Source organism: Strigops habroptila, chromosome 5 (assembly GCF_004027225.2).
Source record: "Strigops habroptila isolate Jane chromosome 5, bStrHab1.2.pri, whole genome shotgun sequence".
Taxonomy (NCBI): Eukaryota; Metazoa; Chordata; class Aves; order Psittaciformes; family Psittacidae; genus Strigops; species Strigops habroptila.
In genome coordinates, this window is record NC_044281.2 from 7,970,799 (window position 1) to 7,994,195 (window position 23,397).

A 23,397-nucleotide genomic window follows, 5' to 3' on the forward strand; every position below is an offset into this window, starting at 1 on the left:
TTCAAGATTGGATGTGTTATATTATTTTTGGGATGAATTTAGATAACTCGTAAAGTAACTAACACAGAGCAGGTTAAAGATAATAGAGGACAGGCTATGATTCCAACAGGAGGGTTGTATCCAGAGACAATAATTCTTTAGACTTTCTTGCTACAGTGAAAGGTCACTTCCATCTATTTCTTTCATAAATTTTCATAATAATATGTCTAATATTAATTAGTTTACAAAAAATAACAGTTGCCATTACATAAGTCATATTGACTATGATACATATTTTGTTCTTTTGTTTGTCAGGGCTCCCCCGGTTTCCGTGGCTTACCTGGTAGCAACGGACTTCCAGGTGAAAAGGTATAAGTCTTCCTCTAAAAAACCCCCCAAACTTCTGGAAAGTCTATTGAATTTGAATGGACAATTTAATGTTCAAGATTATGCTCAGCATCAATAAGATGCTGATTTCCTTGCTGTGAATTTCAACGTGTTTTTTAGGGTCCTGCAGGTGAACGTGGTAGCCCAGGTCCTCCTGGCCCCAGTGGACCTGCAGGAGAGCGTGGACAAGATGGAGGCCCAGGACTTCCCGGAATGAGAGTAAGACAGGATGCCTCCAAGAAAATGAGATGAACTCTATTAGAGATGCTTTATCTGATCTGATGCAATAGAGGAGGCCCATTAGAACTTTTTTTCTGTTAATTCCTTTAGGTACAGTACATATATTCCTAGTGCAATAGATAACCATGCAGAGACATAGAGAATTCAGATAACATCTGTCACAAGTGAGTGTGGAAGCTTAAATGAAGCTGAACATGATCCCCTGTTCTCAGAGTATGCCACGCACTATCACGAGATTACTTTAATGTGAATTAGCATTGGATGATTTTCTGTATTATCTATTTACATTTTAGCAAATTTTATCATTTAGTATAAAATACATTATGCTTACTATATTTAATAGGTATTTGTCCTATTGTATTTATATATATTTATATTTAAATTATTATTTAATGGGCTTAAATTTAACATTTAAATTAAATTAACAGCTATATTTCAATACACTTAAGTATTATACTTATTGCTTATTTGCAATTAAAACAAATAAGCTTTTGGTCAGGTTTTCTTAGTACATATCAAGATTTTCAGAGATAACCTATTGCATAGTATGTACAGAATGTAAGAACATTGTGAACTGTGCTGAAAATTAGCAACTGCTAACAATGAATTTAAATTTGAAAGTCAGCCTGACTGCAGGCCTCTGGGAGCTAACCAAGATTTTACTGGAAATGTAAATCAATGACTTAAATTATAACACAAAGAATATTTAAAAACATAAAACAAGTTAACTAAAATATGTTATAAATTGTGTTGCTTTTAAGTAGAGATACATAGTCAAAATTGTTTCATTCCTTGATTTTACCATCTGAAATTAATTTTCTTCCCAAATAATGAAAGAACACAATGGTTTTGTATGTTGATTAATATTCGATGCTTTGATTATATACAGTGACTTTCAGAGTAAGCAGCGGACTTCTAACAGTGGACTTCTTTGTTTTCTCTGATTTTAACCCTTAATGGGATGGGGGGGGAGAATGGGAAGAGTTTTAATCTATATTAAATAGGTTAAAATTAAGCAAGTAGTTTAAAACGTACTTTTATATATTTATATTTATGTATTGTAACCTAATACTACACATTTTAAACTGAAGAATAACACTTTTTTTTCTTCAATTTTAGGGTTTGCCTGGAATTCCTGGAGGCCCTGGAAGCGATGGGAAACCTGGCCCTCCAGTATGTACATTGCACAAATACTTTATACTAGTCCTCCTAGTGACCTTACTCTCACTCCACAGTATCTACATGACAGGTTGTTATCACAGTCAGATTAATTGTCTCTTTTCTTGTTTGTTTTAATCACCAGAGCACTTTATGTGCTGTCTCACTGTAATAACCTTCTGTAAACCTTGCCGTCTCATACTGTTTAAAATACAGAGTATAGAGAAGCTTAGTTGAAATACAAAACACATGGGCTTTAACGACAATGTCTCTAGCCTGATTTCACCCTCAGTCACTACTTAACGTCATGGATATTCATTTTTTTCACCTATCAGATGCCATGTCTTAATTACTTTTTTGCTTATCCCAGGGCAGTCAGGGTGAATCTGGCCGGTCTGGTCCACCCGGCCCTCCAGGCCCACGTGGTCAACCAGGTGTAATGGGTTTCCCTGGTCCTAAGGGCAATGAGGTGAGTGGGATTTCTCCACTTCTCCTGTGTTTATGCTTGATCAGCCACATATTAAAATAAATTGCTCCATATAAGGGCTATCTCATACCGCAGCTTTAGGTTATTGTATACAGTATTTCAAACGTGATCTTCCTCTTTTGTAAGGGTGCACCAGGTAAGAATGGAGAAAGAGGCCCCGGTGGACCACCTGGAACACCTGTAAGTTTCATTTACATTTTGTTTAATTATATAATAACTTAATGACCTAATACTAGTAATAGTTTGGTGAGTCTTATAAAAATTATATTAGCCCATAACCATAGCCTAATTCTGTCTTTGTATAGGGTCCTGCTGGGAAGAATGGTGATGTTGGCCTCCCAGGTCCTCCTGGACCTACTGTAAGTGTTGTAGTCCCATGAGAGGCAATTACCAGTTATTGTCAAGGTGATCTGACATCTACAAATAGGGACTGTAAATCTAAGGGAAAGTAAATATTTTTAATGATATAAAGAAATTTCCTTTTATGAAGACAAATAAAAGAGCTCTTCTTTGCCTTTACTTCAATAAATTAATACTCAAAACTTATCTAGGAGAAACCTGATTCAGGCATACATGGTGGAAGCTGAAATGCAAAGTCAATTTTGAAGTCTTTGGGATCTACCACCTTTTCAAATTGGAGCACATTATCGCTCTATTTACCATGTAGAGCATTTCAGACTAGTATCATGTATAAATGTTTCTGCTGCATTACATCTAACATTTGGAGTGAAAAGCGCAAACACTAGAACACAAAGATATATTAGTCTTTGGGATTGTGCAATGTCATCATCAGATCACAATAAGAAGGCACAGACAAGAGGTGGTGTGAAGGTGCTTATATGCTGAAATGGTGTCAGTCTCTTTTTGTCTTTTGTTTGATTCCAGGGTGCTTCTGGAGAGAGAGGAGAACCAGGACCATCAGGTCCACCTGGCCTCCAGGTGCTGTGTGTTTATTGTTTATTAATTTCTGGTTTTAGTCTTTTTAATAGACTAAAAAAAAAAAGGAAGTAGAAACAAAAAAGAGAGGAATAAAGGGGCATCTAAACATTTTCATTAGGGTGCATGTCATCATATTTTGAATTAAGACAGATCAATCAAAGTCACAGCTTAAACATTTCATAATTGCAAACCAGCTGGCTAGCTCAGTAGATTGTGTCACACAGAACTTCCAGCTATCAAATTAGCACCTCCTCCTTTGTAAAGGATTGTAATGAGATGGGCACACATCTTTCTGTCAAAAAAAAAATAAATCTGCTAGATAAGGAAATGAATGATTTATCTATGTAACATGGATGATAATACTGTTCCTTCAAATAGGGACTGCCTGGTGGACCAGGACCAGCTGGAGAGAATGGAAAGCCTGGAGAACCAGTAAGTACTGATTTTTTTTTTTTTTATCTCTCTCTTTTTTTTTTGTTTTTTCTCTTTAAAGTAACAAAAAATACATGAGAAGTTCCTCCTAGAATACATTTCCAAATTTAGACAGCTTTTAGCATTCTGCAGAGCAGAGAAGTCTGATTTTAGGGATGGTAGGAGAGAGAAACAGGGTGCCAAACACAATGCAGATTTATTAAATAAAGTGCACAGATAACTTCCATTTATTTTCTCATAAACAGGGGCCAAAAGGTGATATTGGAGGACCCGGATTCCCAGGCCCTAAGGTAAATCATACAGCAACGTTTCTATAATGACATGAATAAGTTAACAAACTATGAACCTGGAAACAGATAATAAAGCATTTCTTTGTCATAGGGTGAAAATGGAGTCCCAGGTGAACGTGGTGCACAGGGTCCTCCAGGACCTCCTGGAACAAGAGGTGGGCCAGGTCCTGCTGGCTCAGAAGGTGCCAAGGTACCCACAGACTTGCTTGTTTTCCTGCTGTTATGTCTAGCATTCAGGTGAATATTCTTTTTTATTTTCCTAATTATTTTTTGTTGCTGTTTAGGGTCCTCCTGGACCTCCTGGTGCCCCTGGAGGCACAGGGCTGCCTGGCTTACAGGGAATGCCAGGGGAAAGAGGAGCTTCTGGAAGTCCTGGACCAAAAGGGGATAAGGTAACACACCCACCCTCTGCTAATTTTATGCAAATTTGGTGTTAGCTTCCCACAAGACACTGGGTTTGCTCACATCTTCACTTTTGGCCCAATTTCAGAGGTGCTGACTGTGTAGCAGTACTGTTGATTTAGCAGTGTGATATGGGACCTATATGCTGAAAAAATGTAGGATTTTTCAACTGTTTAATATATGCTAGATATTTTGCTGTTCTAGATCTCTTGGGGAGGGGTACATCTAAACAGTTCTAATGAAGCTAATTAACAGTGAGAATAGTTCATACCATGGGTAAACACTTTGGCATAGATTCCATTTTGAATCAATTTGGTTCTTTTTTCCATCAAATTGTTCAGTATCTGATGCTGAATACCGGGCAGAATGTCATCCCCAATTTTAGATTTGTATGATGACAATAAGGAAATCTGGTTATTGAGATACCATCAGTGTGAGATCCTCTTCTCTGCAATGCTGTAATTCTTCTCTCCCCACCCCATGCTTGTCTTATGCTTGCTTTTTTGGTTATGCTTATTTTTATCTTATGCTTGCTAGGGAGAACCTGGCGGCAAAGGTGCTGATGGCATTCCTGGTGCAAGAGGAGAGAGGGTGAGTAGTCTTTAAACATCTAACAATTACTCAATTAGCTTCACAATCTATGCTTAGAAAATTATTAAATTTAACCATGAATACTGTCTAGGAGAGATAAAGTAGTAATCCCATTCTATTTCATTCATGTGGTGCAAATCTAGTTTCATAAACACTAGGTTTTTGCGATGACAGCTTCTTGGGTAGATATAATAGATTTTTTTTGCAACCAAAAAATTGCAATTAATTGGGACAGTGCTTTGGAGGGAAAGCAGCAATACAAAAGTAGAGAAAATGTTACTAGCTTCCTAAATCTAAATTAATCAGAAATCTGATTGATGGGGAAAATGCTGGTTATAATGAAGCACAAATGACATTATGATAGCAAGTATTCTCATAGAGAATACTTCTACAGGTTACTATATGTGATGTATTTATAAATCTATGTAGCATATAAGCATAAAATAGACACTTTAAACATATACATGTGCCTAAGGAGTATGTGCAAGCAGTATATGCATCAAAATAATGAGGGATGACAAATACAAAAATGCAACTTGCATGAGTTGGAGGAAATATAAAAAATTAATTTTGAACCATAAGGTACACGTGAAATTCTCAAAGAAGAAAAATGTCAGGGAGCCTGTCAAGAGATGTTGAGTGTATACTGAAGAAACGTGGACCAATTATCTATATGAAAAGTTAGGGCAATGGGTAACTTTTATTGCCTAGCATTGAAAAAGACCTGTTAAATTCAGGTAGGTTTGGATTAGGTTTATGTGGCGGGGAAAAAAAAAAAAGAGGATCAATTAATTGGAGTTCTCTTGTGTTGCAAAATGGTGTGATCTTGGAGTGTTATTCCAAAAAATAGTGGCATTGTAGACTTACTTCCATTTAAATATCTTAAGCTGTTTACACTGAAACATAAATGGAACAGAACAGAGGAATTAACATTGTCATATTTTGATACGAAATATATTATTTTCTAATTATTTAGGGTAATGTAGGTCCCATTGGTCCTCCTGGTCCTGCCGGCCCACCTGGAGATAAGGTAAAGCATCTTCTGTAACTGTGTTTGATGCTGTAAAGAGTCACACCAGTGGCTGTCTCATGAAAAGAAGAAAAACACCTAGTAATCATTCTTGTTCCTTACAGGGAGAGACTGGTCCAGCAGGTGCCCCAGGTCCAATGGGTTCCCGTGGTGGTCCTGTAAGTGATAATACTTTTCTTCCACTGTAACTTTACCATGGTATAGATATTGGTGTTGTACTTACCCTGTGAGGAACACATGTAGCTTGAGTTCAAAATAAACTAAGAGCATTTGGCTCTTGTTGACTCAGGATTTACAGGCACTAAGGACTTCAGAAAATCAGTGCTTTTAACACTGTAAAGGGGTTGGAGGGCTGCACTGATAAGTCAAGGCAAGAGTGTGAGCGATGCTTGTTTCCATATTGTCTTCCAGTTAAGCAAACTTTTAAAAATACTTATATTTAGTTTTTAGATTGATAAAACAGCACTTTTGGATTTCAGTTGCATCTGGGCAACACCTTGGATTGTGTTTAGGGTTTTACAGGTGAGCACAACTCACCTGGTTTCACAAAACTGAGACCAGTTTGTCACACTTCAGATAAATTATTGGATAATTCCTGAACAGTCCTTTCTAGAGCTCAGGAGCAACGGTTGGGTTGGGTTTTTTCTTCCCAAAGTCGGTAAGATAAAGAAACTTCAGTGCTATTTGTGGGAGTGTTCTCTAACTTAAAAAACGAAGGTTATCTTTCTAACATCTTCCATTGCTGACATCTTGTTTTCTACAGGGTGAACGTGGAGAACAAGGTCTTCCTGGACCTGCTGGCTTCCCTGGAGCTCCAGTAAGTATAAATACTTAAAAGCAATTGAATGTGATTATCAGTGTTCAGTTTCTCTAAGTTCATCTGCATCTCAGAAAGGTTTGCTGTAACTCCTTTAATATACATACCTGTTACATACATTTGATAAGGTCCTTTCCAACCCTAACTATTCTATAATTCTATGATTCATTTGATACTCTTTCTGTACACAGTCACGCATAGAGCAACATTTCTTTATGCTTCCCTTCCTGTACTGGTAGGCCAACAGAGTTCAACTGCATTCACATTAATTTTATATTTAAATTCCCTTCAGAAAAGTAGGGTTTCTTATGACAATGATATCATCTGCATTTTTGAGTTGTAAGGTAACGGTACAATTTTTCTACAGGGACAAAATGGGGAACCCGGTGGAAAAGGAGAAAGAGGCGCACCTGGTCTAAGAGGAGAGGCTGGACCCCCAGGAGCTGCAGGTCCACAAGGTGGTCCTGGTGCACCAGTAAGTTTTTCCTGTTCCTTATTGCTAAAAGGAGAGATTTCTTCACTTCTCCCTCAGCTACAAGGTGGTTGGGCCCAAGTGCAAGCATTTGAACTGCCTGAAACTTAATGACACTTCTTATAATTTTAATCGACTTATCAAATCATTTGCTTTATCTGTTTCCTTCCATGTAGGGTCCACCAGGTCCCCAAGGAACAAAAGGAGAACGTGGATCTCCTGGAGGCCCTGTGAGTATCTCTTTGACTTAATCACTGATAAATGACTTTATCTATTACAAAAACCATGAGGTCAATGAGAAACAAGACCTTCAGTGACTTTAAAATCTGCATAAATCAAGAATAATTAAAGTGTTCCAGAAAGAGTAATTAAAGTTGAGGTGTTTAGTGATTTGGATTACATTGATTTTAATATAAGTAAGATGCCAAAATAGCTTTTGGCTCAATGACCCAAATCTCTAAAATGGTTTATCTCAACAGTAGTTAGATTTTAGTAGTTTAGTAGTTAGATGCTGCCCTTGCCAAGCTTCTCAGAGCCCATTAGTTTACCTTTGAGGAACATATGGGACCTTCCCTTGAGGAGAAAATAAAAATTAAAATATTTTCAACTTCTTGTTCAGTTCCAGGACATTTAATTCATGTTTTAAGCAGAACATCTAAATATAATTCCAAGTTAGCTATTATATAAAAATCAATTAGTTCACATTTCTCCAATCTTAAGAAAATGACAGCTGAAAGTATGGATCTCTTACAGGGTGCTGCTGGGTTCCCTGGTGCTCGTGGTCTGCCTGGTCCCCCTGGTAGCAACGTAAGTTGTCTTATCACCTTTTTCTTTTATTCTTACCTTGTGGATATATTTAGACATATATTAATATATTAAAATGTACTAAGTTGTAGGTATCTTGACATGAATATAACATAAGTAAAAGCACTCTGAACATGATGTTTGGACTTGGGGGAAAAAAATTCTGCAAAAGAGAGTTTCTCCTTATTTCATATGGAATAGCAATTCATTCACTTACTGTCTTGATACTTGTCCTTCTACTATGGTTTGCTTTCCAAAGCCCATCGGAGTTAGTGAAGTCCTTCTCTTGGATCAGGTTCTTGAGTATTTCTGTTGGTGGTAGACACCCTGTTATGTCTCTTGCTCTTTTATGATGGAAGAAATATTCAATTCAGGATTTTGAATTGGTATACATTTTCAAAATCACATTTTGTAGATCACTGTTGAGATTTTTATTTTATTTTTAGTTGCCTGTAGCACTGAATGGCATAAAATTTCATTATGTTGAGACAGAGGAGTTTGGAAAGATTCTTGTAGCAAAAGTTTTTCTCTTATGATATGGCCTACGTCTGAAGTTTAATCTACCAGTCTGCAGTGTCCTATTATAAAAGTGTATGATGATGCATCAGCTAATTCCAATATTTTATACAATATCTTTGAAAAAAAGCTGTTTTATAATATCCTTGCTTATTCAACATGAATCTATTTTTGACTCTTACAGTAAAAATTAGATTCTAATTTTTGATTCTTTAAAAATTAAGACAATACAAAGAATACAGTGGATTTAACTATTTTAAAGTCAAAATTATAAATTATCTTTTGTATGTTAACTGAGATATAAAGTAAAAAAAATCTTTTATATTTGAATAAACAGATTTTTATTTTCTTTTAATTACAGACAGATGCAAATTAGAATATTGCTGAATAAAAAGAAAAAGTAGGATTTAATTTAAGGTACATTAAAGTCAACATAATTCTTTCCATTCATTGGCTATGCTAAGAGTTTTAATGAAAGATACTTCATTCTGCAAGTGCCCGAGACACGACCTTAAATGTATCTGGCACAAGTGACTCCATAAATCAGCAAGGTTTGCCACTATTCCAAATTTCTGTGGCAGAGCTGTGGGTAAGGAACGTGTACCCTGTGTTGGATACATTACAGCCACTGGGCATCCAAAACGTGCAGGTGTTGCGTTATGCAAACTGTAAGTCCAGATAGTGGGGAGAAAAAAATGTTTTGAAAGTGGTAGGTGAAAGGATTCTCTTTATAAGACCAGATCTGATTTGGGTGAATAGAGGTTGGACCCAAAATCTGCCTTCAGGCAATGACTCAAGTCTGGCTGGGTTTCGTAAGAAAAGACCAGTGCCAGTAAGCATGTGCTACTGGTTCAGATAACACAGCTCATGCTTTTCTTTTTAAAATTCTTTTTAGGGTAGTCCAGGTCCCCCTGGTAATGCAGGGCCTGCAGGCAAGGATGGGCCTCCTGGACCCCCTGGTAGTGCTGGTTCTCCTGGTGGTCCGGGACCTTCTGGAACAAGAGGTGAGCCTGGCGCACCAGGTGAAAAAGGGCCACCAGGCGCACGAGGAGAAAGGGTAAGTACCTGTCGAGCCAGGGACTGTTACACCAAGAGACAAGGATTATGTCTATCAAGAATAAGAAGCTACCTACTGAATGTTAAAGATGCTCAGTACTGACCAATCTAACCTTTTCTTAAACAGGGGGCACCAGGTGAACCAGGTCCTCAAGGCATTGTTGGTGGCCGGGGTAACACGGGTTTGCCAGGTCTGCGTGGCCCGAGTGGTCCACCCGGTATGGCAGGTGCCAAGGTGAGCAGAAGCATTAAAGTTAGCATAACAACTGTAATTCAGCTGCTAAAAATGGCTTAGAGATATAACAAGTAATGGACATGTTGGTTTGGCGGGGTTTTTCTAATGCTTTTTAGTTCAGAGTCAACAGAATTTACAGTTATTTGTGTTTATATCCATAAGATCAGGCTTTAAAATGTCCAGTAACCAGCAGCTGTGGGATGAGAGATTGTCTTTCATCTCTATTACCAAGAGTCCTAGATCAGATTGTCTAGAAGCAAACAACCAGCTTCACACACTCAAGGCAGTCATGGATGAAAAACTCTCCTTGAAATGAGATTTGAGTCATAATCTCACTTGCAAGTTATTTATCTTTGCATGATTCTCAGTATCTTTCTTGCTTAAATATTATGACCCAAACAGAAAAATACTTTCAACTCCCTCCAGAAAATGTTGTGCGAGGCTTGGTTTGTATTTTATCACTAATATAGCGATAGACTGGCATTTTATTTTTTTTGCTTTGGCCATTGTTTTGGGGCACATAAGAAGAGACATACCCATTTATTATTTCTTATTTGGCAAAACAATAAGGAACATTCCTTGGGTTCAATGGCCCTGTGTGAATATTACAGCAATGAAAAGAAACCAGTTGTGCCAGGTTTTTATCTTTCTTATTTGAGTTTTCACAACCACCAGTCACACTGGCCCTTCACTTCATAATCACTGCATATTTAATTAAAGATATGTAATACAATGGTTTTTCATAGGTACATTATTTTGCAATAAAATCCTTTCCTTTTTTGTTCAGGGTGAAGATGGTAAACCTGGCACCAATGGTGTCCCAGGAGAACGGGGTGCTCCTGGTCCACAGGGTCCTATTGGACAAAGAGGGTTACCTGGAGAGCCTGGCAGAGATGTGAGTGGATGTGTTAGACCTTCATATTAGCTTGTGCATTACAAATGGGAAGATCTGGGAGCAAATATGCTTTAAGGTTCACAAAGCCTTCCTCAAGTGCTTGACGCACAGGGGTCTGGGCAGATTATGTTCTCATGTAACTTAATGTAGCCTGCTGTCTCAGCTATACCTTTTACTATCTGTGGGCCACATCTCAGTCTCACTGGGATATGAACATGAGACTACACTGCCCATATGCCTACAAAATAATGCAGGTCTTACAGATCTTTTATGGGCCATTCCACCTGCAGGAATTCTTCCTTCTTGAAAACTCTCTCTTTAGCAAATATTCTTTAAGCTTACAGGAAAACAAGCTGTGTATTCATCATCTGGTTTATGAACAAAGTGTACCATTCTTTTTTCCAGGGTAACCCTGGCTCAGATGGCTTGCCTGGACGTGATGGATCCCCAGGAGGCAAAGTAAGGAATCACCAATATCTTTAGATTGCCAAATAAATGTTACGTATAGATGACAATATGCATAGTTCTGTAGTATGTAACTTGTGCCTTGAATCTCTTAGCTCCACTGAGTATACTCTTTACATTGTAGTTCTGTAAAACATTAAATTTATTATCCTGTCAACTATTGCTATCTTCAGGGTGACCGTGGTGAAAGTGGCTCTCCTGGCCCTCCGGGACCTCCTGGTCACCCTGGACCTGCAGGTACCAGCGGTGCACCTGGAAAAGCTGGTGAAAGAGGATTTCAGGTAAGACCAACGTAAATAGCTTACTGCTTATTTACATATCTTTTCTATGCAAAGTCTATTTCATGCAGTAAACTGGAAGTTTGGAAGAGTCATATCTTTGTTAGTCAGAGTTTCTTGGCCTCTTTTATAAGCATATCATGGGAAAAGACACCACTTTATGTTCTTGATAACTTTATAGAAATTAAGCTCTAAATGCACGTACTCCTTAGGACGCCAAAAAGCACATCATCCCACCAGGCCCTATCTTAATTTCCATCCCATCTGGTGTTGATGCAGCACAAGCGATGTTATTTATTTAAAATAAGGGAGTAACTTTGGAAGTCTTCAAGTTATTTGAGAAGTGCTGACACCAGCACAGCTTAGGCACTGAGCATCTCACAAAATAAAGAAGGGGTCTAGTGCATATGGTACGTATCAGTGCCTATAAGCAACTGAGTAAAACTAACATTGGTAGAAAAAGAAACTGGCCAAAATTCTTGCTGATTTTATACATATACTGTGTGTAGCTTCCCCATGTTTCCAAACAGCTGCTAGCTTTGAACATATTGCTTATCTATAAATAAAAAGGCGGTCTTGTCAACTCCAAGTGATCCATACTATCATCTTATCGTGTCACAGGGTCCACCTGGTCCTCCTGGCTCTGCTGGTCCTGCTGGTGCTCGTGGTCCTGCTGTAAGTCATATTGAAAGTATTTGTGATATCATACATTCACTATTTCCTGCTGTTTGGGCATTTCTCTTATTTCTTTTATAAATTCCTTTTATTGCAAATCTACTCTTAAAGGGTCCTCAAGGTCCTCGTGGTGATAAAGGTGAAACTGGTGAACGAGGCAGCAATGGCATAAAGGGTCATAGAGGATTTCCTGGTACCCCCGGTCTCCCTGGTCCTCCTGTGAGTATTTTGCATTGGATTTTGCTGCTCTTAGTTTCTGCGGCTTAGGTCCCAGGTAGTTGGTTAGATTTAAGTAATTTAATGAAGAAAGACAAAATTAAAAAGAACCTGTCTAATTTGACAGTCAAATGTGTTCAGAAGTCCAGATTCCCTGAATCAACTTGAAATAAGTAATAGCAAAGCACTAGAAGAAGCTGCTAGCAGCTAGATGGGTTTGGTATAATCCCTTTCAGCTATGTGTCTGACTTTGTCTGGAACACTTCTTACACTCATTTCTATAGGCTACTCCTGATTAAACTATAAAAGATAGAAACAAGGGTTGAAATTTCTGTGTCTGTTAGAAATATATGCTAGACAAGCAACTAAATCCATGAAAAAACTACTCAGAGTCCAAATACCACTCTTCTGTCATGCATCTTTTGCAGTGATTAATATTAGGGCAAAATGGGCATGAAATAGTGAATCTGTTTAATTGTAAACATAGATTACCATGTTGAACAGTTTTTAGCAACTAAAAGAATTGAAAGGTGATAGACAGGCATGCTCTAGGTATTACTGACAAGTAAAAATTTAAAAAGGTATTTATACTGAAAAGAACTACTAACAGTATTAATGATACAAGAGAGAATGACAGAAGAAACCACAACTCATTCAATCCACTAATGATGGAAGTGTTAAGTGTAAATGCCACCAATACCAACCTATTTAACAACACAATATAACCTGTTGTCTAATGTATAACATGAGTAAAAGAAAACCAACCAACTCATAAATTCTCATTTACACTATGACAGTGAGTTGATCAATAATTTTTAAACATGCATTTGAAAATAACTGTTTGTTGGGGTTTTTTTGTTTGTTATTTAGATAACTTTACTGGTAATATGATTAAAACCTATGTATTCTTATGAATACAAGAATTCATCCAGAGCTCACTGACGTTGGTTGGCTTTCTTGCATTTTGGATATCACATTCTTAATATTTTTCATATAGAGAATATCCAGTATTTTTTTCTGGTTAAAGAATGGCAATAATTCTCTCTCATATCTGATATAGTCTTTTTATAAGGATGTATTTTGTATAATCCTAAAGATGTTTTCAATGTCTTTATTTAAGGTATATCCAGCTAGTTCAAAATATAACTGAGAGGTACCTGACTTTTCTTCATAGGGTCCTCTGGGTCCACAAGGTGCAATTGGAAGTCCAGGAGCTTCAGGTGCAAGGGTAAGAAAAACTCCCTACTTAGTGCAACTGGAAGGAAGATTCAGAGTGTTTGTTTCAAAACACACAAACAAATAAATTCTAAGTTTGTCATCTTAACAAGCAAGAGCTGAAGAAATAGAAAATGCCTGATAAATCATACAGAAATGTTCTAAATATCTCTCAAAGCCTTTCTGAATTTGAGATTATCTGGTAAACCGTTTTGACCATATTATTTGTGTTCAACATTGTTCTAGGGTCCCCCAGGACCTGCTGGGCCACCTGGAAAAGACGGTACAAGTGGCTATCCAGGTCCAATTGGTCCTCCTGGCCCCCGCGGCACCAGAGGTGAAAGTGGCCCCGCAGTAAGTAAATTGTGCACACTCAAACAAATCTTTAGGGATTATTCATGAAACATAAGGCTCTTCCCTATTTAATTATCATCTCCCTCAAAAAAATCTGCATTTCATTGACAGATTTTGTTGGAGGGTGTATCTAGCTATCAAGGCTAAATCCAGAACAACTACAGATCATTTGTAGTTCAGTGTAACTATTGATGCACTGTGCATTATGTTGGTCTCAGATAATCACTGACTTTTCTACGTACAAAGGGAAGCCAGGATCTCCTCTTCACTTCAGATCACGGACTCCCTTTGTGTCTTGGAAGCTATGAAATGGGTTTCCTAGACTACTCCAAAGAGGCCAGCGCTGCAGAGGTCACTAGCATAGTCACTTCTTCTAAAGCCAAGAAATGGTTATTCTCTGGATTTTGGTGCAAAGGGTTCCATCTCCTTCTCAAAGCACAGACAGAAGGAGGACAGACGCAGCTTGACAAAATTAGGAAAAGAAAATTCCAATTTTAAGAAAATAAAGGCCTGGAAAGTCTAACAGATATTTATGCATAGCAAGTGCCATTATTTAATGAGTAAGTAAATTAAATGTGGTAATTCTATTTTTTTTTAAGATTGAAGCCCACACAGACACAAGTTTTAAATTGTAATCTCTACTCAACACTATATTCATTATTTTTTTAGGGTCCACCAGGCCAGCCTGGTCTTCCTGGTCCTTCTGGTCCTCCTGGTCCATGTTGTGGTGGTGGTGTGGCTGCCCTGGGTGCTGGTGAAAAAGGCCCAGTGGGCTACGGGTATGAATATCGAGATGAGCCAAAAGAAACTGATATCAATCTGGGTGACATCATATCTTCAATGAAATCAATAAACAACCAGATTGAAAACATCATTAGTCCTGATGGGTCACGGAAGAATCCAGCTCGTAACTGCAGAGATCTGAAATTCTGCCATCCTGAGCTCAAGAGTGGTACGTTAGGTTTTAATTCCCACCAGAAATCTTGATCTAGGAAATTTAGCAGATCTTAATTTTTTTTTTTTCTTTTTATTAATGCTATTGTCTTTGAATATTTAAATGCAGAGATCTGCAATTAAAAATGTTTGGGGTTTTTTTTTAAATGTCATGATAAAGATAAATGTAACAATAATTTCAAACTTTAATTTACTATGCATTTACACAGTATATACACTGACTTCAGCTCCATTCCTTACATGTTTGTAAGTGAACATTTGTTTAAAAAATTGTATGGAAAAAATCCTTGACAAGTATAAATTCTGTACGTGTTTCAAACGTCAGTCATATTACAGTATGCACATGCACCAAGATATTTTTGTATCATCTTATATTCTGTGGCATCTCTTCTTGTCAAAATTAATATACTTCCTAACTTGGCTCAGGAATCTGGCATAGAGATAAGCTTCACCATCACGCAGACAGATTCTCCTCCAAATATATTAAGTCCCTTAACGTTTTACTTATTTTTACCTTTAGGAGAGTATTGGATTGATCCTAACCAAGGCTGCAAGATGGATGCTATTAAAGTGTACTGTAATATGGAAACTGGTGAGACATGCCTCAGTGCTAACCCCAGCACCGTGCCAAGGAAAAACTGGTGGACCAGTGAAAGCAGTGGAAGGAAACACGTTTGGTTTGGAGAATCTATGAATGGAGGCTTCCAGGTAAGAAATTACCAAAGTTAACAGCCCAAAAGGTAGTATACCTATTGTACTCATGCACATCACAATGTACTAAAAATAGTCCTGAAATTAAACTAAGCTAAACATTTAGTGGTGAAATAATAGTTATATGGACTGTCCCTAGACATGATTAAGCAAAAACTCTTGCTTATGTGTTCTACTCTGCAGTTCAGCTATGGAGATCCCGAACTTCCAGAGGATGTCTCAGAAGTCCAGCTGGCCTTCCTCCGCATCCTCTCCAGCCGTGCCTCCCAGAACATCACCTACCACTGCAAGAACAGCATTGCCTACATGGATCAAGCCAGTGGAAATGTTAAAAAAGCTCTGAAACTGATGAGCTCTATGGAAAGTGAGATCAAGGCTGAAGGAAACAGCAAATTCACATATGCTGTTCTGGAAGACGGCTGTACTGTAAGTAAACAAGACTTTAGTATGGTAGTTTAATAAATAATTCCCTTTAGAAGACTAGACCCATAATCAAGGAAGAGAGAGCTTTGCATGACCTGGGTAAGGAGAGGACGCAGCTTCATCTAATTGTGGAATACTCCTGTTGCAACTGCAGAAAGTGGGGTACACTCCCATTTAAATCTGTGCTTCACAGGTATCTCCTTGTTTTAGAGTCAAAGTCAGTGAAGTCACAGTGACTAACCTTTGTTCCATTCCATAACAACTCTAAAACTAAGAGTAGTAGCTTAGTCATACAAAAAAATCAGTGCTAGCTGATTCAAGCCATGGGCTATGATTATGGGAAGGGGCTTCTTGCAGAAGCAACGTTGCTTACTGTGCCTTGCTCACTGCACCAGAAAGTACTGGAGAGGAGCAATAATTGATGAGCATGATGCTCTAAGTGCATCTGCAGCCTTTTTAGGAACAAATGCAAAACACCACCATAACACTATCCACAATTTCTCCCTCCTGCTGTTTAAGGTCCCCAAACTCTGACATATGGCATACCTGCTATTTAAGGATGCATGAACACATCTACTTTGCAACATGAAGAGCTACCTCATTTCTGCTGTCACTCTTTCCGGAGTCCAAAAACCACTTTCCAAACAGAATAGCCATTTGTACCATCTCCCAGCATGCAGAGCACATTTCAGTCCTAAGTTAGGGCACTGACACCACTCCAGAGTATTCTACTGTCCACCATGGATCTCATCCCTTCTGAGCTGCAAGGTCTACAACTCCACAAGACCTTGCATAAAAGGTTTAGAAATGAAGAACCTCTATCTACAAGTTCATTTCTACAGAGACTGCAATGAGTTTTCATAGTGTCAAGAGGGACACACTGATATGGAAATAGAAATTATGAAATCCAGTAAACTGTAGGATAACTTTGACCTAGCCCAACACCAATTTCTCTAACATGTTTGGTTTTGTCTTTTCTTTTTAACTTCACAGAAACACACTGGTGAATGGGGTAAAACAGTCTTTGAATACAGAACACGCAAGACAATGAGGTTGCCCGTGGTTGATATTGCACCCATGGATATTGGTGGTCCTGATCAGGAATTTGGCGTGGACATTGGCCCAGTCTGCTTCTTATAAACCAGAGATCCCGCTCTTTCTGAAACCCTAGCAAACAGATTCACACTCCAACTGTGCTCCTTTATTTTAGCCTTGTCAGCTAGTACAGGTGACCATCTGTATCCCAGTTATTTATTAACAAAATTTCTGGGGGAAAAATCAATTTGATATCAAGGGTTATTTTTTTTGCTATTACACAAGGTACAGTAAAAATGCTTTTTTTGCTCTATTTTACCAAATTCCATCTTCAAAACATGTCTCCGTGGTGCTATAATACAACTTCAACACTTAATAAAACAACACTGTGTTCTATTAGTTGAATGTTAGCCAATTTACAAAGCACTGATTGCTCTCAGTACCAAAGTTTACCCTTTTTTCAAAGATGCAGTCCATAAAGCTAGAAAGACCTCCCTGTTTCAACTACCTCAACATGGACAGAAACTGGGATGTGTCTGATGAGTCATACCAAAAATCAATCAAACCAATCAAAACACATTGAACCCATGGTCAATTCTGTGGAATTATTAGGTACAAAATTGTCTGTTTCTGTACTGATTAGCTGTGAAGAAGTACAGTGTATTTTAAGAGTTTAATACCTAATGTCAGTAGTCACCATAATTTTATTGTTGGATTGTATTCTGTTATCAAAGGTGCTTCTCTACTTTCCTGTCATTGCTGGTCAAGACCACTAAAATTAGGGAAGTGTAAAAAAACTAATATGATGGTGCTAATGTATTTTTCACTCCTAACTCTGCAAGTCAGGGTTATTGACTTGCTTAGAAAAAAAAAAAAAAAGGATTTAAAGCAATTGTAAATGTCTCCTGTCAAAGATTGTCATTGGCTTGTCATTGTTGAGAACTTTCTCCCTTCACTCTGTAAAAGTCAATAAAGATGCAAAATTGTGAACTACTTCTGTCACATTAACACATTTATAGTGTTGAAGGTTATCCATCTTTGTAAGCTTTTATATGGTTGTTGGTCTATTCCTTACAGAGACACATAATAAAATATCTTAACAAAACTCCTTGTTTCATAAAACTGACTTTTAAAAATTTATTTTACTATCTGAATCTCTTTCTTTAAACAAATTAACAAGGCAGGCCACAACTCTTGTACTACATTAATTGACTTTTCTAAGATAATTTGTTTGAAGGAAAACTTGGTAACCCTAAGTGGTGCAAGTTATGGCATCATACCATGGAATTTCCTTTCTTACTTTTTCCACTCTTCTTCATCCAGTGGCTCATTTTTTGAAGCACGGTGAGCTTCTCTGACTATCAATCAGCATTGATTCAGCTCTTACGGCAAGATCCAAAATACAGCTCATGCATCAAGGCAGGTAAGTTTGGAGGAAATATAAGAGCTTAATCCTCCCTTCCTCCACAAAAACCTACCTAAGTCTAAATAAATAGGCAGTCATAGGCTACTGCTATCCTTTCAGATGGCAGCTTAAATAAATGGCCTAAGGGTCTCCTGCATTGCAGGCTGGAGGCACTAGTAGTTTGATGAAGGTGACAATCCAATTATCTCGGTATTTTTTTATGGCCATTGGAGCGGCACAGCTAAGTCATCCCTTTCTCTTAGCAAAAATTCAAGGACATGCAGTTACCACAGTAGTTGAGCCATACCTGAGCTTCAGGCCAGAAGAAGAAAATTTAGCTCTACACCAGTATCTGGGCTGTGAAACTGCTCCCAGAGGTAGATGATGCTGCTAAATGCTACTCAGTCTTTCCTGTGAAGGAAGATACAGAGCCTGCCCCCACATCATTACTGCACTGCACACATTGCTCTACATCCCAGCACCATAAAGGACCCTCTACAACAAGATCAGACAACAAAAAGTAGGGAGAAAAACATCCCCGGGTTCTTAAAGGGTCTCACTGATGATTATGGATTGTGCATCCTCTGAGAACACTTTCAGGATCATACCAAGCAGGGAAAATGAACAGATAAATGCTGTTTTTTAAGAAACGTCATTAGATTTGTTATTAAGCCATCATGATTCTGATATGTCTGTACTTTTATAGAAAACTCTTCAACATAATAGACATATGAAACAGATCAGGTTAATAAATAAAAATTAGGTTAGAAAATAAGGAAGGTCTAGATTCTAATCCTTTGGAATGCTTTAGCTTCTAATATTTTTTTTTTTTTTTTTTTTTACTCTGATTTACTGTGTCAACCTGCAAAAGGCTTTTATTTTACATGGGAAATAAATATAATAATAAAAAAAAAACTTACTGGACACTTTCAGGCTAGCAACACCCTTACTCACTGTTACAGAGCAGCACACCAAGTTCATAGACAACAGAACTTCTGGGACTAACCTGTTTTCATGCAGGTAACTAATAGAGGTCTTTCGAAGATGTCTGGAAACACCAACACCTGCTTTCAAGCTCTAAGATAAGTTGGTTTTTATGCATATATTTAAGTAAGTGCACCTTCCTTTGGCATGTAAATTTAAAGTTGTATTGGATAAAATTAAAAAACAATACCATACTTTCTCTCCCAGAGGAGGTTCATGAGATAGATACATGACTTCCTTTCAGTATACCTTTAGCCATGGGCATTTCTGGATTAAAGGTTAAAACTAAAGTTTTGTTGCTGAAGCCATATTCACTGAGAACACACAAAAATGTGCCAGAAAGTAACATGGAGGATGGAGGAAAAAATTGACTCTACTAGCATCCTGCTCAAACTAGTGCTGCCTGATACATTAGTAGTTTTCCAGAGCTCCCAGCAAATGACAAAACTTATAATGCTGAGATAGCACCTTAGATGATAGATACATTAGCAATCAAGCTCTCTGAGTTTTCTCCTATGTTGTGTAAATCTATAAAGCATTTCAGTGTTAATTTTTGCATCACTCTGCTCAGGTCCTCCTGGACACTCCATTGGCTCTACTACAGCATGTCCTGTTTCTCATCTCTGATATTATGTCCTTTCTTCTTTGGCTTGTGGAAAAAGAGGCCTTATTTTACTATTCCTAAAGATAGAGCTACTGTGCAATAATTGCCTCACAGGGATGAACAGCAGCTTCACAGGAGAGCTGGTCTTTTGTACCTAGTTTTCCCTTTTGACCAAACATACGGTCTCTTGGGGTGGACAGGTTTTAATGCAGATGATTCTCAATTGTACTTCATCATATTCTTCACCATGGTTCCCACAATCTCTGATACATTAATAAGCATTACCTCTGATCTTAACACGAGCCAAATTTCTGAATAGCATCACAGCAGGTAAAATAGGCTGGCTAAAAACACTCTACCTTTGAAGAAATTTAATTTAACTCTCTGGTACCCATCTAGCAATTCTGCTCAAGAAAGCTCCTTTATGGATGTTTTGAACTCTTCAGAATATGCTTGAAATCACAACACTTCAACAAAATCTTTAAATTCTTAGCAACCAAATTGCAATGCACTGGACACAATAATCCAAAATCAAAGCTTCATAATTTTTCTAGCATACACACACTATTTGGCCAACTATGTCTATGGGTCCACAGCTTCTTTCTTTGGCATTTCTATTATCAGCTATTGACCCGCTGATTCTGTTTTACATTTCTACCTTTCCATTTAGTTCTGCTTTTCCTTTTATAATTGTTTTACACTGTGTCTTCCTGGTATCCTCTTATTTTTATAAATAGCCTCTCTCAGTGAGACAGACAAACTACGCAGCAAATATTAAATCTTCAGGATAGCCTTAATTTCCTGGAAATAGGTTGTAATAGTGTTTACCAGCCCAATAACTACATTGCTTGATCTGAAGCAGCTACATGAGATAAAAGAAACCTAGGGGCTTTCACTCTACAGTAATGAGAAAACTAATGCTTTTTGCTCTTAATACATCTTTAGACTTTCTCCTTGACCTCATTCTCCTTTATTTACTTGCTATGTTTTGTAGACTTTGGTTGTGTTGTTTTTAGTTATATACTGTGGCATTTTCTTCCCTATATTTCTGTGTTGCTTGATGCATTCTTCTACTGCATGTAGTACTCCTCTACAGAATCTTTTTAGTTTAAAAAACTTAGAGCAAAGTACTAATGATAGCTACAAGGAAGCTAACAGGCAAGGAAGGAATTTGGGAGGGAGAGGCCATGACATCTGAACTTATGCTCTCATGCACCCAGAAACAACAGAATAACCGCTGAGCTAGAGGGGAGCTCCAAAACATGAGGAAAAAAAAATGTCTGGATGGAAGGAAAGTGGAAGAGATGCATCTTCAGCTGCTCCACCAGCCTGAAAGAGCAAACATTCAGATAAAATAGTCTCCTAGACTTCTTCATAGTTACTCTAAAACAGGTGCAAAAATCCAAAACCATGATTTGAAAAAAACCCTATTGTTCAAGGAGGACTTACTTAAACTATCAATTCCTTGTTGGTCTTTCATCTTAAGCATCCAGAACTACTAAAGGGCTCTCTGCAAGAAGGCCCTGATGCAGTAGGGAGGAAATTACATTTGATGTACACATTCAGAGCTGGGCTCCTCTAGGAAATACAGAAAGAGCAAGAACATTTTATTATTTTTATAACATCAATATTACTTATACAGTATATAAATTAATATTAATACTTCTCACTTAAGACACTGGGCATGTTAGCTGATGTATCCAATAAACTGTAGCACTGTGATCAGTTCTGTCCTCTCTATCTCTTTCTGCTCAAAATAAATTAAGGCTATGTTGAGCAGGAGTAAGAAAAAAAGCCTTGGAGATGTCATTATTGAACTCCTTCCAAAATATATATTTAATATAAATCTGAAAGATCACTAAAACTAGTCAATAGCAAAATAAGAATATGCTCAGCAATACTTGAATGTCAATTCTTTGTTCATTGCGCTTGCAGATAAACTTTTTCTGGGAACATTTATCATAATCTCTAAGGTCCACTGAGCATATCTGAAAGATTTTTTACTTTTTTTTTCCCTCTCATCAAGAATGTATTCTTTCAAAGTTTTAACTTGAAATAAATCCAGAAGTAAAATACATTGTAAAAAGTAATCAGTGTTAGGAAACACTGCTTGCAAAAAGAAATCCAACATGGATTCTGCTGTATAGCTGTATAAAATCTAAGCCATGAAGGTGAAAAAATACTGTTAAAAAACCTCATAGCCCTATAGATCTAACCTGTTGCTTTTCATCCTTGGCTGCCTTTTTGTTCTCTGTGAAATACTAGAAAGGATAGGCTCCCGTTCCTCTGACAGGGCCCTTCGCGCTAAGTAAGCTCTGCTTAGTCCCAAGTCTGTAATCAGCTGTGTAACTACATACAAAGTCTGGTATTTTCTATCTAGAGTTCAGTGGCACAGGGATAAAAACATGACAGCGATAATACAAACACCTTCAGAACAAATACCGCAAATCCAGATGAGTTAGTTGGTTAAAATCAAATTATAAAAGAATCCACGTCTTTCTCTAAATGTTGAAGATAAACTACCACACTGACTCCACCACTGATGTAAACATAAAGTAAATGTCAAATTATGAGCAGCGAATAAAAGAATTTTGCCTTCTGGATGAGATTTTACTGAATTGTCACCACACAACTACTGCACTACTGGTTTTGAGAAACCAAGAGACACCGTGTCAGCTACTAGAAGTCTTCGGGCTCATTTCTCAATGAGGACAGGTCAGTTACGGAAAACAATAGCAATGATCATATAATATATGATAATTTAAATTTCATTTTAGTCTCTGAAATTATATTATCATAACCATTCTAAACTGCCTTTTCTGCCATTTCTGGGGCCATCTGCAACAAAGACAGAATGTCATAGCTGGTATCTACTTAATTCTACTTTATAAATTAATCAACTTTTTGCAAATTGTCAGTTCATCCATTCTAGGTTCATGAAGTTAGACCTGTGCTTGCATGGGGCTATGCCACATTGCCTGCATAAGAGAGAAGTAGTTTAGAGCAGTGAAATTCCCCCCACCGTGCTTTTTAATTTGTCTGCTTAAAAAGATTCTACAATACTTTAGGGAATGCTAAAACAGGGAAGAGACGTAATATGCATGTATGCTATAAACATAGTCAAGAGACAAAAAAAAGCATGTCCAACCACTTGCATTGCAAAAGTTCCTCAGTCAACTACTTGGATTTCCCCAGAGCTCACACTTCAAGCGCGACTTTGCCTCTGTGATTCTCCAGTGGCGTTTTTTACAGAATACTATCTTGGACTGCTTTCTACTTAAAGCTCTTTTTCAGCGCCCAACTTACCTGACTGAGGAAATACTGCATGCTCCACATGGAGAGACGCAA

General features: G+C 37.7%; 1 protein-coding gene across 1 annotated transcript in view; it reads left to right on the top strand.

The window, feature by feature from the left end:
• COL3A1 (collagen type III alpha 1 chain) overlaps window positions 1–18,178 on the top strand; it is a 50,762-nt gene extending 32,584 nt beyond the window's left edge. Inside the window, exons 21-51 of the mRNA XM_030486161.1 lie at window positions 295–348; window positions 487–585; window positions 1,726–1,779; window positions 2,135–2,233; window positions 2,378–2,431; window positions 2,557–2,610; window positions 3,137–3,190; window positions 3,569–3,622; window positions 3,868–3,912; window positions 4,004–4,102; window positions 4,197–4,304; window positions 4,852–4,905; window positions 5,882–5,935; window positions 6,040–6,093; window positions 6,699–6,752; window positions 7,120–7,227; window positions 7,401–7,454; window positions 7,978–8,031; window positions 9,440–9,601; window positions 9,728–9,835; window positions 10,623–10,730; window positions 11,136–11,189; window positions 11,369–11,476; window positions 12,095–12,148; window positions 12,260–12,367; window positions 13,539–13,592; window positions 13,826–13,933; window positions 14,603–14,885; window positions 15,408–15,595; window positions 15,782–16,024; window positions 17,015–18,178. Of these exons, the coding sequence (XP_030342021.1) occupies window positions 295–348; window positions 487–585; window positions 1,726–1,779; window positions 2,135–2,233; window positions 2,378–2,431; window positions 2,557–2,610; window positions 3,137–3,190; window positions 3,569–3,622; window positions 3,868–3,912; window positions 4,004–4,102; window positions 4,197–4,304; window positions 4,852–4,905; window positions 5,882–5,935; window positions 6,040–6,093; window positions 6,699–6,752; window positions 7,120–7,227; window positions 7,401–7,454; window positions 7,978–8,031; window positions 9,440–9,601; window positions 9,728–9,835; window positions 10,623–10,730; window positions 11,136–11,189; window positions 11,369–11,476; window positions 12,095–12,148; window positions 12,260–12,367; window positions 13,539–13,592; window positions 13,826–13,933; window positions 14,603–14,885; window positions 15,408–15,595; window positions 15,782–16,024; window positions 17,015–17,161 (2,931 nt within the window). The 3' untranslated portion in view covers window positions 17,162–18,178. The remainder of the gene's footprint in view (window positions 1–294; window positions 349–486; window positions 586–1,725; window positions 1,780–2,134; window positions 2,234–2,377; window positions 2,432–2,556; window positions 2,611–3,136; window positions 3,191–3,568; window positions 3,623–3,867; window positions 3,913–4,003; window positions 4,103–4,196; window positions 4,305–4,851; window positions 4,906–5,881; window positions 5,936–6,039; window positions 6,094–6,698; window positions 6,753–7,119; window positions 7,228–7,400; window positions 7,455–7,977; window positions 8,032–9,439; window positions 9,602–9,727; window positions 9,836–10,622; window positions 10,731–11,135; window positions 11,190–11,368; window positions 11,477–12,094; window positions 12,149–12,259; window positions 12,368–13,538; window positions 13,593–13,825; window positions 13,934–14,602; window positions 14,886–15,407; window positions 15,596–15,781; window positions 16,025–17,014) is intronic.
• The last annotated feature ends 5,219 nt before the right edge of the window (window positions 18,179–23,397 follow it).